The sequence below is a fragment of the Pyrus communis genome, chromosome 17 (assembly GCF_041283825.1).
Source record: "Pyrus communis isolate YQ-2024b chromosome 17, ASM4128382v1, whole genome shotgun sequence".
Taxonomy (NCBI): domain Eukaryota; kingdom Viridiplantae; phylum Streptophyta; class Magnoliopsida; order Rosales; family Rosaceae; genus Pyrus; species Pyrus communis.
Window position 1 is genome coordinate 18022966 of NC_142581.1, and position 16418 is coordinate 18039383.

Here is a 16418-nt window from a genome sequence, read left to right on the forward strand (position 1 = left end):
AGGACCGACTTCGCTCATAACAACCGCGACTAATCAGATTCAGAGACGGGAGCTCCAGAAGGAGCAAGGTTGTCATCAAGAACGTTGATTTTGTCTAGGTAATCAGCAATAGAAAGGTCACCACGAGCAGTATTCATTAATTCAGTATGCATCTAGATAATTCGATTTTGAGAGGTAGAGGCATATCGTTCTTTTAAACAAGACCATGTAGAAGCAGGATCCGTTTTGTTGACGATGGTAGAAAGAACTTTAGGGGTAGCGAACTAGTGATCCTGGAGAGAACCATCTGATTAGTTTGTATCCATTCAACGTATGAGGGATTCATTCGCCTTATCGTTTTGTTGCCCTTGTCATCAAGAAGGAAGGAACCATGGCACTTATTGTCATGTTGAAAACAAACAAAAAGAAAAGAAACAGAAGGCTCGAAGAAGAAGACGAGAAGAAATTGTTTTGAACCTTTGTCGTCGGAGTAGAGTTTTCTCATATTGTTTTTTGTCTTACTGTCTCTATAAAAAAAATTAATATAAGATGTTGACGTGGCTTAACTGTAACCGTTCACATAGGAGGGAAAAGAAGGGAAGAGAGATTAAAAGGAGAGAGAATCTTCCTCCTTTGTCGTCTGGATATCATGAAGGGTAATAGAACAAAGTTCATGATCTCAGCTCAATGTTCGTTGTACAAAGCTAATAGTAAATTGTGTAGGTTAAAGCTAATAGTAAGTCGTAGAAGACAACACAGAAGACACTGGTTGTTTGTTACGAACAAGGATAAAAATAGCGTGCGAAAAAAATCTCTCTTTAGTTAACAGATGCAAGTGCCAACAAGCATTCAATCCCAAACGATTTGTTGGCAGAAATACTTTCTCGGCTTCCGAGCAGTAGATTCGTTTTTCAATGCAAGTGTGTGCACGCAGTGGCATACTCTCATCTCGGATCCTTATCTAAGTGTCCAATCATACGCGCTCTGATAAGCTTTGGATTCGTCTGCGATAAGGAAAGAAAACATGTCGTGCAGCTTAATGCTCAGTATACGTGCAAGGTTGTTAGAATTCTTCCTCCTGGTGTCAAGGATGTGGAAAGTTACACCAAGTTTATAGTGGAGATTTTCCCCTTCAACTTCACTCAAGTCCTCGACTCGACTGTCATCAGCGCGCTAACTGTTAGCGGAAATCAAGCATTACGGCGAATATGTAATACTCTGCAAATTAAAGACACATCTAAATGGCAACAGAGTCTTCGTTCTATCACACAATTAGGACAAACTTCAATGTAAACCAAAAAATTTGCTTACATAATTAAAACGCATCTAAAATATCAGAATTTTTGGTTCTAACGCACATTTGGGACAAATTTCAATTGCACACGATACAGTTGGTGTAGAATCTAATCCTGAGAAATATAAACTGGAAGGATATTTCAATTTCAATTGAGGTAAAGGAAATATCACATGCGGATGGTACGGGCCTTGTACATGCAGATATAGGCCATATGCCAATCACCTGCAAACAAGCAAAAACTATTTGAGTGACGGACAATTTTAAGGTGACCAAGATAAATGCCAAAGCGGGACACGAGCGCTGCCCAAAACATGGGTAAGTAGGTTTAGGCATTGTTAATTGACAAGTTAACGAGTGCGCCGCTCTGCTGTTATATATGCGCCAGAGAACCATAGAGCAGTCCTTAGTGAAATTCATGCTACCATACAGGAGGTTACCAAGAAAAGAAATTCCAGCAATCTTACCTCCTCCGGAGAGTTTGGTGATGCCTTCCTCCTCCTGTGGGTAGGGATTGTCATCGTCATATTGGATCCATTTCCCTTGAACCAACAAAAGAATTCCATGAGTTGAAAGGTTTGTATTAATCACATGCAACCAAACTAGCAGTTATTCCAGAAAACTGACCACTTTCTTGCTTGACCCAGGCAACATAATGGCCAGAGTCTGCACTACGACCCTTGTGTGTCAGCACAGCAACCAAATCATAAATTCCAGTCATAGCACCTGCAGCAATGGGACAGCGAAATAAGTGCAAACTAAGGACTCGAAGAACCAGAGTGAAACACAGAAGAAGAAAAATCACAAGGTTGATTGACTTTAACCTTCATCTGGTGTAGGATTAGATGATTCTCCACTTCCATTTGAAGATCCCTGCACGCAGAAAAGAGGGTGATGCTTTATAAGTAATCAAATAGGCAGTTCATGAGGTTTCTGTGTGAAAGTGTATATCTAGGTTGTATAATCACCTCCGCATCAGACATCTTGATATCTTTGTCTTTTGAATCAGAGCTCTTTTCACTGGGTTTCAAACCAAGTTTTTTACCTTCCTCATCCCTCAGTCTCTGAAAGTTGAGGTTGGAAATAAATTGGACCAGTACAAAAAAAAAAAAAAGTCAATATTCTTTACCAAATGTTAACATAAGTTCGTCAAAATCAAATAGAAGTATATACCTGACGAGGAGCTTCCAACGTTTTGCGAAGATCATCTGAACACAGATCAAAAATATCCAATTGCAAAGGGTAATCGACTTTCTGAGATAAGTGAAAACAGTTTAAATTTAATAGGCAGTGTTTCTATCAACATTTTCACAATAAGATATCAGTGCACTAAAGTTGCAAAAAAAACTGTCAAGCATACTCAACACATACACAGAAATTTTCTTAGGAATACTTTCTTTTTCCACCTAAAACGATATGGAAAGAGACAAATGATAATTTGTATATCAGAAGAAGAAAATAGGCATTACCCGCAAAATCTTGGCCTTCTGATTTGATTCCCTTTTCCAGAAAAAGCGTACAAACTGAATGGTCAAGTACCTTGAGGGAAAAAAATTTCTGTTAAGATTTCACTTTTGTAATATTTTTTTGGGTTAAAGTCAAAAGGGCAGACCACACACAATTTAGCCACCCATCCACAAACTTGGGGCCGTTTGATAACCATTTCAGTTTTAGTTTATGTTTTAAATTTTTGTGCTAGAATAGAGGGAAAGTATATGGGAGAAGTGAGGAACGGAGAGGGATGAACGGAGGTGGTGGGAAGGAGGATAGAGAAATGAAGAAAATTATATGCAAACAAAAATATGAAAGTGAAAACAATATTGTTTCCAGTTTTGTTTTTTAGTTTTCATTTTGTCTGTCACTCCATACACATTCCTTTTGCATTTCTTCCACCATCCTTCCTTTACCTCTCTCTATTCCACCTTTCTCCTACATACTTTTCCTCTCTCCGTAGCACAAAAAATAAATGAAAACTCAAAATTAAAAAGAAAATGATTTATTAATGAGACCCTTAAATAAGGGCACAAGATACTAAACTGACTACGTGATAGTGTAACTTATTACATGTTGGTGACTAAAAGGTTACAATCAAGAATAATGCATTAAGAATAGTATACATATAGTCATTTTGTACCTCGGAAGGCCATTGATAAGAGACTCCTTGACGTAGATTGCACTACGCCCTAAGGAAGGTGAGTTTTTTTCCAATTCTGATTTTAAACCCTGCGTGAAGCAGTGTAATATATGAGGACCCTGTAATTACTATCGAGTATCTTGATTATATCACCACATATTCTAGCACGCACACACAAAATGAAATGAAGAAGATTATACTTACATGTTTTAACCCTTCATGCAAATGGTTCACCTCATGTGATATGTGGCACTTCAGAGAATAAACTGACTCTGTTTCTGAGCTTTCTTCCCCACTTTCTACGCAGTGCACCCTAGCATTCCACCACATCAATAAATACAAGAAATGGTAGAAACATTGCAGCGTCATTTAATAACTCTTTAACTTATAACTCATACATGAAATATGAACTTCAACAAGCCAGTCATATATCGTGCCAGCAAGAGGAAACTGAACAAATTATTCAAACGTCAGCTGTTAAATTTTCTTTAAACCAATCATCCAGAAAACTAAAGTATATATGTCAATTTCATAATCACAACAAAGAAAACTGTTACGTAATCTCAGACTGCTATTGAGTGTTAGTCAATATCTAATTAGTATACGGTAAGTTGATAAGTTGCAGATGTCTAACCTGCTAACAAGTTCAATGCCGAAAAGGGCTTTAACAGAGTCTGGACTTTCACTGCAAGAGGACATTATTCAGTATAATTTCCAATATATATGGCAGAAAGCAGACTGGAAACCAGAACACAAAAATTGCTACTGAACCTAAAAGAAAGTTTCCATAGATCATTAGTTTAAGGTCATTAAACCACTTTCAGTTCCTACACACATCTAAACCCAGAAAAAATAAAATAACCCACCTAGAACCTGTCAATCTTAGAGATTGAGAAAGGGTGTATAAAAGCTGTGACCAACATTCTTCAGCATCCTGTCACACATTAAGAACAAAAAATTCAACAAACTACCAAAGTAACTAGACTGAAAAAATGCAGCATTACAATAGGATAAAAACCAAATTGAAAACCTGCTGCATGAAAGTACTATTATGCTGCTGACCAAATTGAGGATACTTTTTGCGTAATACCTGCAGATATAACAACAAACCAACTTGTTTATCTTTCCGCCTGTACTAGTAAGAAACTACCTATACACTAATGATATCAGGCTCCATGACAAAGCTTCTATGCAAAAGTAGAATACAAGAATTAAGAATATACTGTACAAGTTTCGTAAGCTTCATTGAAAGATGAAATGTGTTCAAGAAATTAATTAAAACAGTGAATAAAGAACAAACCATCCAAAATTGCATGGGTGCCACAGCCTTGACACTTTTATCCAATTCACTAAATAAATCACGAGTTGCAATAGTCAACATATGAGAAGTCTGATCCACATCATTGCTTCTTCCAGAATGTGAATACCTGAAGAAATAATATACTGTCAGCACTAGTCTGATAGGAACAAATTTTTAAGTAAATTGAAATACATTCTTCAACTGAAGAAGCTAACTTACTTGATCAAAGCTGATTTCAACTCTGGAACAGAATGCAGACACTGTATGGTGGAGTTCATATAACAGGTGTTTCCCAGGTTAAATAGACCAGCACCATAACCCTGTAAATAAAAGTAACATAGGTTGAAATAATTTATACACAACGCAAAAAGAAAAGGAAAAAATATTGAAACCCAAAACAAAATCATGGAATTCAGAAACGCATAAAAGTCTAACAAGTTAAAATTACTCCCAAAAAAAAAAAAAGAAAAAGACGCAAAAGTTCATTTTATGACTGAACCTTCAAATATGTAAAGGTGGCATAATTGAGAATGCTCTGAAGCCATTATTTCTGATAATGATTCACATGCAAATGAGAATAAAATAATGTATCGGTACTACTAGTCAACAAGGAACGTGCCAGAACAGTACAGCACAAAATCCTAACTAATATCATATTTACAGAAAAAGTAAGAAAAACTCAAAATGTTACAGAGCCACTAGCATATCATCATAATAACATCACGAGGTCGAATTTATATAAGAGAAGTTTGCAAAACTCTAAATGAAAGAGATGGGAGAAGTTTGCGGATAAATATCACAAGTGCGTCATAATAACAGCCCAAGGTCCACTAAGAAGAAATAACAGCTTTTAAAATCTGCATAACAAGTACTTAGTACTTAACACGTTAAGAGCTTGTTCAGCTATTTAAATCTGCAGAACACAAGTACAAAGTACTTACCAAGTTAAGCGCTTGTTCTTCTTCTGGGAGATCTTCTGCAAATACAATAGCCTTCTCTGGAGCCTTGACAACCTCATCTGCTGTCCCCATCATCATCAATTTTTGACCCTACAAAACGTATATATTATCGATCATTTCGTTTTCTTGTAGGAAAGGTTATAGATTTGTGATTAAAGCAACAATAAATAAGAAGCAGATAAATATAATACTAATTGTGATTCACTTCAAAGAAAAAAAAAAAAAAAAAAAAAAAAAAAAAAAACCCACCTCTTTTACTCCTAGAGTCGACCAGTCTGCATCATCCTACATTTAAAAACATACAAACATAAAAGAAGGATTTACTTGACAATTAAACAAGACATATATAATGTATATATGAACACTTTCACTAAGCCTGAGCAATCTATTTACCTTCAATAAACCACCTTTAACCATTATCTTCTGTCTTTCAGGAGGTACCCCTGTTAAGTCGTACAGTTGGCATTTGAATACATAAGGTGGCTGAGTAGTATCAATTTCCACAGCTTTCAACAGCTCCTTTTGCCATTTTACACTCACTACAAATGAGTAATAAATCACTATTGTCAATAATGTAATCTACAAACCAAGTTAAAAGTTACAAATCTACAGAACAACATATGAACTTATGAAGAACCCATTTATACTGTCCTCAGATTAAGGTAATAATAGCATCTGGAAAGAGAGAAAATTTGTTACCGAGCTAAAACTAATGCAATCGAATCCAACAAGTGTCTGGAGTCTTGTAAAACTGAGTTTTCAGCAACACCTTAGATTGTTCGATAGTATGCTATGAAACATTGTTGCATAAGATGAATACAGCAAAAAGAAACCTAAATTGACTAAGAACTTTATACGTGCAACAGAACCGCTCCACTTTAAATATGAAAACCCACATTAGAAATCCCAAATTCGGCTAAAAGTAAAACTAGTTCATTCATTTAATAAGAGTCTGGAGTCTTGTAAAACTGAGATTTCAGCAACACCTTAGATTATTCGATATTACACTATGCAAAATTGTTGCACAAGATGAATACAGCAAAAATAAACTAAATTGACTGAGAAATTACATGTGCAACTTAATACGAAAAACCCACATCAAAAATCCGAAATTCCTCTAAAAGTAAACTTAGTTAATTCATTTCTAATAAAAGTCTGAAGTCCTGTAAAACTGAGATTTCAGTAACACCTTAGATTCTTCGTTAGTTTGCTATGCAACATTGTTGCATAAGATGAATACAGCAAAAAGAAACCAAAATGATATGTAACCGAACCACTCCGCTTAAATACGAAAACCCACATCAGAAATCCCGAAATTGCAAAGACCCAGATCCTAATTTCGAATTACAACCCACAAATCCAGCTCAAATTACTCTAAAAAAAAAAAAAAAAAACGGACGAACAAACTGCTTAGTCGCGTCAAATACCACAAACTCCGGTAACCCAGATTGAAAAACTGAAAGAAAACCCCTAAATGCGCCAAGTGAAATATTAAGCGCCAGAAATGCTCGAAATTAGAAAGAATTTAGTACGAACAACAATTTGGAATACAAATAAAATCAATAAACAGTATAACTTGGATGAGAAATTAAACTCGAGAGGCGCTCTTACCGTTAAGCATCGCGGAAATGGTTTGGAGCTTCGAAGATCGGTGAGCGACGGAGGCTGGGGTTTTATCAGAGTCTAGCTTGTACAACAGGCAAAGACAAATGTGCTTCAATGTTCTACGCTTTCTGGCTTTCGTTTTATAGAGAGCGAGTCCGGACCCGAGTTTTCGCGTGGTGTATTTAATTGGAATTTTGAGAAAATTTAATTATTTTAATGAATTTAAGGATATTCAATCGGGATTTTCAGTGATTCTTTAAAATTTAAAGTGTATTCAATTAGAATTTAAAAAAAAATTATTAAAATCCTAAAAATCCAAGTGTATTCAATTAGGATATTAAAGAAGTTTATAACATTCCAAGTGTATTCAATTAGAAATTGATTTTAAAGAATTTGAGAAAATTGAGGAATTAGAGGGAATTGGAGAGATTTCGTGTCACATCCCAGCCCGGGGCGGATCACTTCCCGGGCCTACTCCACCACCGTAGCACGATATTGTCCGCTTTGGGCCCCGACCACGCCCTCACGGTTTTGTTTTTGGGAACTCACGAGCAACTTCCTAGTGGGTCACCCATCCTGGGAGTGCTCTAGCCCCCTTCTCGCTTAACTTCGGAATTCTCATGGAACCCGAAGCCAGTGAGCTCCCAAAAGGCCTCATGCTAGGTAGGGATGAGAATATACATATAAGGATCACTCCCCTGGGTGATGTGGGATGTCACATTTCGTATTGTATTTTAAGCATCCACAAATCTCACATCTTCCCATGAGATTTTGAGGGAATTGAATCAAAATTTAATATAAAATCTTTACAAATCAATTAAACTCCATAAAAATCCATGAATTTATAAATTCATTAAAGTCTCTCAAATTCTCAATTGAATACACCCCCTTCGTGTTCGTATCCATAAAAACAACAAAGATCATTGGAGATGTCATAAAAATAGGTAAATGTAAATTTAAAAGCTTATGTGGTAATCTCGAATTTTCCTTCTGCTCAAACTCATATGTTTTTTTATTTAATAAATATTTATGAAGCCCACTGTTTAAAATAAATAAATAAAGATTAATTCTTATGATCTGTGATTGGTGCATTAAGATTCATACAACAAAATATATAAAAATAATTTGACGTCAGAATTTTTTCATATGTCGAAATTGGCATCACACAATAGATATGTCAATCCACATAGAATTGGCATATCAGTTGGAGTTTCAATCTAACTTAGAATTATATCTTCAATCATCATAATATATAAAGCCAACAACCTATTTTGGAGTCACAAGTTTCACCAAAAACTTTTGGACAAAAATGCCCCCAAAACAAAAAAAATTCAAAAGCAATCCAAAATAATGCACCAAATAACGTAGGGTATTTTCATCATTTTAAGAGTGTTTTTTAATAATTAATTCTTTTTATACAGTTTTTTTTTAATTAGTATCCCATAATAGGCTAGTAATAATATGATTCAATCAGTTGTTCATTAAATATTATTTTTTCTATTTTTAAACACGTTCAAAACATCTTAAGAGACTTGTAATGCCGGTTATAAAAATAAAAAAATAAAAAAAATAAAAAAAATAAAAAAAAAGGTTTTTTTGCACGCGTATAATAATGTGATTAAATTAGTTGTCAAATGATTTTTTGTTTTTTGAACAAACGATTATCTACACTAAGAGGAAGGAGGTGGGCTTAGCCTCACAATGAGCTAGTAATAATATAATTCAATCAGTTGTTTATTATGTCACTTCGCCGAAGCATGATATTGTCCCCTTTGGGCTCTGATCACGCCCTCATAGTTTTGTTTCTATGAACTCATACGAGAACTTCCTAGTGGGTCACCCATTTTGGGAATGCTCTAGTTCGAACTCGCTTAACTTCGGAGTTTCGATGGAACTCAAAGCCAGTAAGCTCCCAAAAGGCCTCGTGTTATAGGAGGTGAGCATGTACATATAAGGCACATCACCCCCTCTCTGTTGGTCGATGTGAGATGTTACATATTAAATATTATTTTCTCTATTCTTAATGTAAATTCAATAGATTGTAGATGGAAATTGAAAAACCAATTTTATTATGTGAATTCAGTTGCTTTGGTTGATTTGTAAGGGCTTTTTTCTAGCATGATCTAAGATTATTCATGTACTTCAAATATTTGACTTTCCCTTTGTCAATTCATGCATATAAATATATTAAAACGTGTAAGTCACGAGTAGCACGCCGTGATTCAAAAAATGTCTTCTGCACAAGCGTGAGTGCATGCATGAAGGCTAGTGTATATAAAGCCAGAAGGCTATATAGGTGAAGCATTTCAAAATGTCAAGAAAACCCCTTAATTTCCTTCACAATTAAAATTCAAAAAAATAAAAAAATGAGGACAAATTGGTAAAAAATCATACTACAAAAAATTGTATTAAAAAATTTTAAAAAAAATCTAACTAAGAAGTAGATACATTATGTTTCTGTAGTGAAAAATCAATTAAAAAGGTAAAAAAAATAATAATAAAAAAAGAGGTTACATGTTCAACCTTCAAAGAAAAAGCACGACGAGTTAGGGCTAGTTTGGTATTGCTGTGCTTTAAAAAAAATAAAAAATAAATAAAAAACAACTTCTGTTGTGCTTGGAGAATAAACAACTATAAATTAAAGTTGTTAAGTGTTTGATAAATCTGTTTCTTTGTAAAAGTGCTTTTAATAAATTTTTAAAAAAAAAAAAAAAAACCAATGTCTAAAAGAATATAGTATTTAATGTGATATAACATTTTAAATGACTAGTTAGGGCTAGTTTGGTAAACTTCTATATAAATTGCTTTGAATATGTTAAATGACTAAAAAAATATAGTATTTAATGTGATATAATATTTGTTAAAGACAATAATATAGAGGCAAAAATTGTAATTTTGTAAAACATGTGGAGGTACACTTACCATTTGAAAAATTCATTAAATGAGCATTGATTACTATGCTTTGAAATTATAAATAAATAAATAAAATAAAATAAAATAAAATAAACACTTTTTTATTTTGTTTTACCAAACACATTTTTAATAAGTTGTTTTTTTTAAAGCACCACAATCTCAAACCAACCATTAGTAGTTTTCTCTCAAGGATTCCCACGATATGATCTCACTTTAGTGGGAGATTGAGATTCAATAGTAGCTACCGATGTACCCCCAATATTTAGAGATGAATAATAGGAAGGCAACTTTTTTTCGTTTTCAGCAGTTTATTGTGTGGTTTCCATTCAATCCAAACAGAAAGGGATCGACAAAATCAGTGACATATCCCTTTTTTGGTTGTTGATGTTCTGGGTTATGTGCTCTGCAGGCAAGGGGGGCTTTTCAAAATCAAGTATAGCACTTTCTGAAATATGTGTCATTGATTTCAATGAATTTTGATCCCACAACAATTACTTTGTAAATTTATTTTTTCTTCGCTTAGTATGACGAATTCAAGTAACAATTAATTTGTAAATTAATCTTTTCTTTGCCCACTATGAGTGTTAATGCAATTTTCAGCCATCTCTAACTTTAACGAAAATGCACCTGGAAAACAATCAACACCTTTGATCAAAGACCTAAGTTTCACGCACCCACGAGGGAGGTAAAGATTGAGGTATTTATAGGAGGGGGGCCGGCCATGGTGTTAGAGTCTTACCCTACACATGACGACATCCTATTGGTCAAGGTTTATGAAGAGAATTTCTCAAGCTATTAAATAAGAAATAATATCTTGAGATAATTGACACACCCCGACCCAGAAAGTCCACTTGGACCCTGAATCGAACTGTGCTGGCCGACACCTGGAAGGTGACGAAGCCATAAAATGTGATAGTGTACAAAAAGTGAATAAATTTGAATCTAAAAGTGTCTAAGTACCAGAGTGCGTTACGAGTGGGAGCGAACCCATTTCACACGCGATGTCAGAGCATAAGTAAGGTACAGTAGTATGGGTAAGAATCATACCCTCAAAAATATCCATTAATACTAAGATTCACCACAGATTGTTGTCGATACAAACTCAGCAGCTAAAACCTGGAGGGCACCAAACAGAAGGTGTGAGTAAGCAATAAAACCAAGCTTCCCAAAGTTATTACCTCTCTAAAAGTAATGCCCTAATGTAAAACCCGTATCGTTTTCCATAAGACAGTACAACATATATACATATATCCAAACCATACTCAGAAATGACCAAAACCACGGTTTGCCATTAACTCCACCATACATTAATAAGTAGGCCAAATGAACTAAATCAATACAAAGTGATATATCAGTCAGAGTCATCTAAAATGACATGTACAACTTATTCGTATCTCATCAATCATGGCTAGCATATAAGTCGGAGTCACCTCTAGTGACCTGTACGACTTATCCATATCTTATCAATCCTGGCTAGCATATAAGTCGGAGTCACCTCTAGTGACCTGTACGACTTATCCCTATCTCATTAATCCTGGCTAGCATATAAGTCGGAGTCACCTCTAGTGACCTGTACGACTTATCCATATCTCATCAATCCTGGCTAGCATATAAGTCGGAGTCACCTATAGTGACCTGTACGACTTATCCCTATCTCATCAATTCTGGCTAGCATATAAGTCGGAGTCACCTCTAGTGACCTGTACAACTTATCCATATCTCATCAATCCTGGCTAGCATATAAGTCGGAGTCACCTATAGTGACCTGTACGACTTATCCCTATCTCATCAATCCTGGCTAGCATATAAGTCGGAGTCACCTCTAGTGACCTGTACGACTTATCCCTATCTCATCAATCCTGGCTAGCATATAAGTCGGAGTCACCTCTAGTGACATGTACGACTTATCCATATCTCATCAATCCTGGCTAGCATATAAGTCGGAGTCACCTATAGTGACCTGTACGACTTATCCATATCTCATCAATCCTGGCTAGCATATAACTCAATAAGTATACCTGCACACGAGTCGGAACCACCTAAAGTGGTCTGTACGACAGGACTGGGTGTAAATAAATAAGCTCAAGTGCTACGATCACGTGAAGACTGGGCGAATAATCGCGGGTCACCTACGAGTCGGAACCACCTACAGTGGTCTGTACGACAGGACTGTGCACCTACCTTGAATCCAAGGTGAGCATAAGGTGCGGGAGGTGAACATCACGTGAAGGACTGTGCCCTGGCCACGGGCGGGAGCACTAACACCGGGGTGCAGGTTTATGAGCTCTCAATGCATCTCAATATAACATGTGCAACTCATGGCAACCAGTACGACAGTATCGAAGTTGCCTAACACATAACTGTAGTCATGCTATAACGAAATCGATTCAACTAGTACCATAAACTCACCTGAACTTACCTGGGTGTCCTGAGTTCACCTTTGCACTTGAAAGCATTCCCAATAATTATATGCAAGTAATATACATATTGATATACTATGATGCAATCTAATACTCAAACATGTCGTAGCATGTTCAATTATAAACAATACAGTGAGAAGTGTACAATCAATAACGCATTACTCCCAAACTATTTATTTTCAGGGATAATTATCCATGACGACCCAATTAACACTAATTTAGCTAACTAATTCATAAAACTAAAACTTGCCTTTACCAATTTCCTTCGCCTTACTCAATTTCCCAAGCAAGGCTTTGGTCTCGAATATTTTATGGCTGCATCTAACGTCTTGTTAGACTGCCTACGTACCCTAAATAGGGATCAAGCCATTCGTAGTTCATATCGTACTTCAAGCATTCACAATAATTATATATGAAGGTAATATACCTAATCAATTTAAAAGTGTCGATAGAACTCTCAATAATATGTACGATAAAAAGGAAAAGATCCACTTACTTGGAGTCCACGCTATGATTCTCTAGCGCACACATCGAGGCGTCCTGAATGATTGGTCCCTGCCACGAAGTCCAAAAGTGGACGGAAGATGGTCAATTTTGCCCACGAAGCCGGCGGATGCCTAAAACTTCCCGACGTCGATTCGTCGTCTACGGTGGTCCAAAGGGGTCAAGGTTGGTTGGGTTTTGCTCCTGGGATTGTGGGCTACAAAGCCCAAGTGGTGGCATCGGCCATTGCTTTGCCGATTGGCCGGAAAATCGAAAAGGGTGGCCGGAGCACCATTGATTTTCGTCAACTTTCGTGGCCTCAAACCGTCTCATACCATGGTCAATCAAGGTGGTTCTTGGGTGGGTTTTGTAGAGGGGAATGAGAGCTTCAAGATGGTGGTGGTGGCATCGAAAAACTCCACCGGAGCTGGCCGGAATCGGCCTTGGAAGGTGGTCTCGTGGTGGCGCGGGTATGGGTGCACGGGAAGCTCTCTTCCCTGTTTTTTTTTTTTTTTTTTTTTTTTTCTTCTTTTCTTTCCTCCCTCTGTTTCTGATTTTGGGCTTGCCCCACAAAGTGGGGGTTTAATTTAAATACCCACTAAACCTTGAATAACCAATTTCGAACGTTCGTAACTATACCGTTATAATCCGAACGCGCAAACGGCTTTCGCCTATACGTTCGTACCAAAGAGTACTACGAGGATATGCTTAAAGAATAAGTCCCACATCTCTCAAGTCGATGGTCAACGGAAGTCAAAGTCCTTGCCTCTAGGGCAATTTAGTAAATTCACGCTTTTAAAATAAAATAAAAACGTAAAATTTGGAACGGGTTGTCACAATAATGTTGTAAATATCCCTAATTGATTTAAATAAGGATTACTTACTAGAATGGAGTCAATTCTTCAATTGGGAATGCATTAAAGATAGAATTTGGATAATTAATCTTTATTTTTAATGATTTGACTTTTCCATGCCATAAGCATGTGAGTAGTGAGCAGTCTTATTCAGCTGCTTGGACCTTTAAAGGCGATGAGCTGCACGTGGGAGTATTTGAGAAGCATGCCCATTTAATGAGAGCAATCTTGTTTTTCTTGAGCAAAAGTCCACCTATCGGCTCTAGGATTTTTGGGATTATTTTAGGCTCAACAATGAGGAATTCAAGTAACAATTGTTGGAAATGTGCCCTAAAACCAATCATTTGATGATACTTTACGGACATTTCACATGTTAAACTAATCTAGTGTAATATAAAGGGAAAATATTATCGTTTTAAGCCGTCTCATATAAATGTTATATGTGTGGATGCAAATTTCTTCCTCCTTCTTGGACAAAATTGCACCTACAAAACAATTAACACCTTAGGGTCAAGGCCAAGAACCTCACGCGCCCACAACAAATGGGTGGGGCTTTGGCCGAAGAACCTCCGATGCCAAAGTTAGAATTTAGAGAGAAAAGTGTTTAGAGAGTTTTTGGAATTTTGCAAGAGTGTGAACTTTTGTTTCTAGAGAAAAGTGGGTCATATTTATAAGTGATAGGAGCATATTTATGCGACTTAAATGGCTTGTTCTCGTACATTTACGTTATGTTTCTTTAGTTATTTTAGTACTTTAAGCTATTTTCGTGTGTTTGTAGGTCCAAAGGGCTAAAGGAGCAAAAAGATGCATTTTGGAGACTTTTGGAGCACTTTTGGGCTAAGGACGGATAGCTTATGCTTGAAGCCAAAGTGTTGGACGAAATTGAAGACCTAATTGGAGCCAAAGTGTTGGAACCTTGTTCTCTTTAGTTTTAGGACATTTAAACCTTTCCTAATCCCAATCATGCCATGCATAACACACATCCATTCTAACACATTGTCATTGCACATGCATTTCCTTCATTAGTTAACCCACATGCACTTATCACTTATCATCACCACATATCATATCACTTAATCACTTATCACTTATCATCACCACTTAACCACTTATCATATCATAACCACATATCATATCACTTATCACTTATCACTTAACATATCATCCACCTACTTCACCTACAACATCCACCTACTTCACCTACAATATCCACCTATTTCACCTACAACCTCCACTTACTTCACCAACCTCACACACTTACTTCACCTATAAATGACATAGCCATATGTTCCCTCCACTACTCCTATAAATACCCTTGCATTCATTCATTCATGGGGATCTCAATTTTCATACACAACACACCACAAACACTTCCATCTTCTCCCTAGCCGTGAGTCTCTCCATTTTCTGCACCATTCCCTTCCCTTTCTCCTCCATTTCTTCCATTTCCATAATCCCCCAATCCATTCAACACACCAACAACATCCCTTAGTCCTTGTGCTACAACGAAGACGAAGAGAAGAGGGCCTAAACGTTCATACAATTCACGTTTGAGTTGTTGGAATGTTTACGCGTTTCTTTGATTTCAATGTTTAAATTCAATTCTCTTTGTTTTGTAATATGAGGAATGGAAGAGAAGAGTGCCTAAACGTTCATACAATTCAAGTTTGAGTTGTTGGAATGTTTAGGTGTTTCTTTGATTTCAAAGTTATGAGGAACTAAACCCTTTTTGGCTAGGGGTGATTTCAATACCATGATTATTTATGTGATATGAATTGATGAATTCCGGTTATGAACTCTTGATTCGTGAATGCAATTGGCTTAACTATTTGATGATTAACTTATTTGTGTTTGTTGATTGAGGGTCGACACTTAATTAGCATGCATGAATATGTGGCTAAAGTTTAAGGAGGTTTCACATAATCGTTACTAACTTATACTTGAAAGTAGTAAAGGTCGCTTGTCACGATCGCGTTAAGTTTAATTCTTAGCATGAGTAACATGATGTCATAGTTGCAAATGCTTTGTCAATGCTTATGGTTTTCATTATTCTTAATGATCTTCGATTGTATCTCTATTATGATGACATGTAGGGAACTTTTGAGAATGTTTTGGGTTGTCGAATGATGCCATCCAATCCAATAATATAAGGAAAATCTGAGGGTTAACTAGTGATGTCACGGTTAATTTGGGGCATTGTCGTTCATAATTCAATGAAGGAATAACTGGAAATTGATTCATATGCATAAATATCATGTGTAGAGAAAGAACCCTTAGCTAGCTTCCTATCCATTCATTTCCGTCAAATCCATATTTACAATTTGTTTTGTTTCCAAGTATTCATTTTAGTTTAAATTCGTCCAAATCCAATTCCCCCCTATTTCGTTGAAGTCTTAGTCTTAATCTTTCTTATTTTTAGTTTTGCTTTCTTCGAGCATTAAATAGTGTTTTATATTGTGTTTTTATGTTTTTAAGTC

General features: G+C 36.2%; 1 protein-coding gene and 1 long non-coding RNA gene across 2 annotated transcripts; both read right to left on the reverse strand.

The window, feature by feature from the left end:
* Nucleotides 1–1244: 1244 nt before the first annotated feature.
* Nucleotides 1245–7436, reverse strand: LOC137749517 (ubiquitin carboxyl-terminal hydrolase 6). The gene is made up of 18 exons (XM_068489620.2): nucleotides 7278–7436; nucleotides 6060–6205; nucleotides 5916–5951; nucleotides 5649–5756; nucleotides 4927–5027; nucleotides 4708–4834; nucleotides 4438–4497; nucleotides 4274–4341; nucleotides 4042–4092; nucleotides 3612–3720; nucleotides 3408–3496; nucleotides 2743–2812; nucleotides 2447–2527; nucleotides 2242–2337; nucleotides 2098–2146; nucleotides 1901–1999; nucleotides 1741–1815; nucleotides 1245–1498 (listed from the first exon to the last, which is right to left on the reverse strand). Exons 1-18 carry the CDS (start codon nucleotides 7285–7287, stop codon nucleotides 1443–1445), a joined length of 1431 nt encoding a protein of 476 aa, XP_068345721.2. The 5' UTR covers nucleotides 7288–7436; the 3' UTR covers nucleotides 1245–1442.
* A 3656-nt stretch (nucleotides 7437–11092) lies between these two features.
* LOC148689558 (uncharacterized) lies at nucleotides 11093–13631 on the reverse strand. Its single transcript, XR_015958717.1, has 2 exons — nucleotides 13101–13631; nucleotides 11093–11300 (listed from the first exon to the last, which is right to left on the reverse strand). It is a non-coding gene; the product is annotated as an uncharacterized LOC148689558 (long non-coding RNA).
* Between the last annotated feature and the right edge of the window lie 2787 nt (nucleotides 13632–16418).

Bases quoted from the DNA above. Each gene is read 5' to 3' on its own strand.
- LOC137749517 (XM_068489620.2), bottom strand. The intron at 4,498-4,707 runs GTTTGTTCTTTA...TTATATCTGCAG, and splicing joins CACCCATGCAATTTTGGATG to GTATTACGCAAAAAGTATCC. The intron at 2,813-3,407 runs GTACAAAATGAC...TTTTCCCTCAAG, and splicing joins CTTATCAATGGCCTTCCGAG to GTACTTGACCATTCAGTTTG.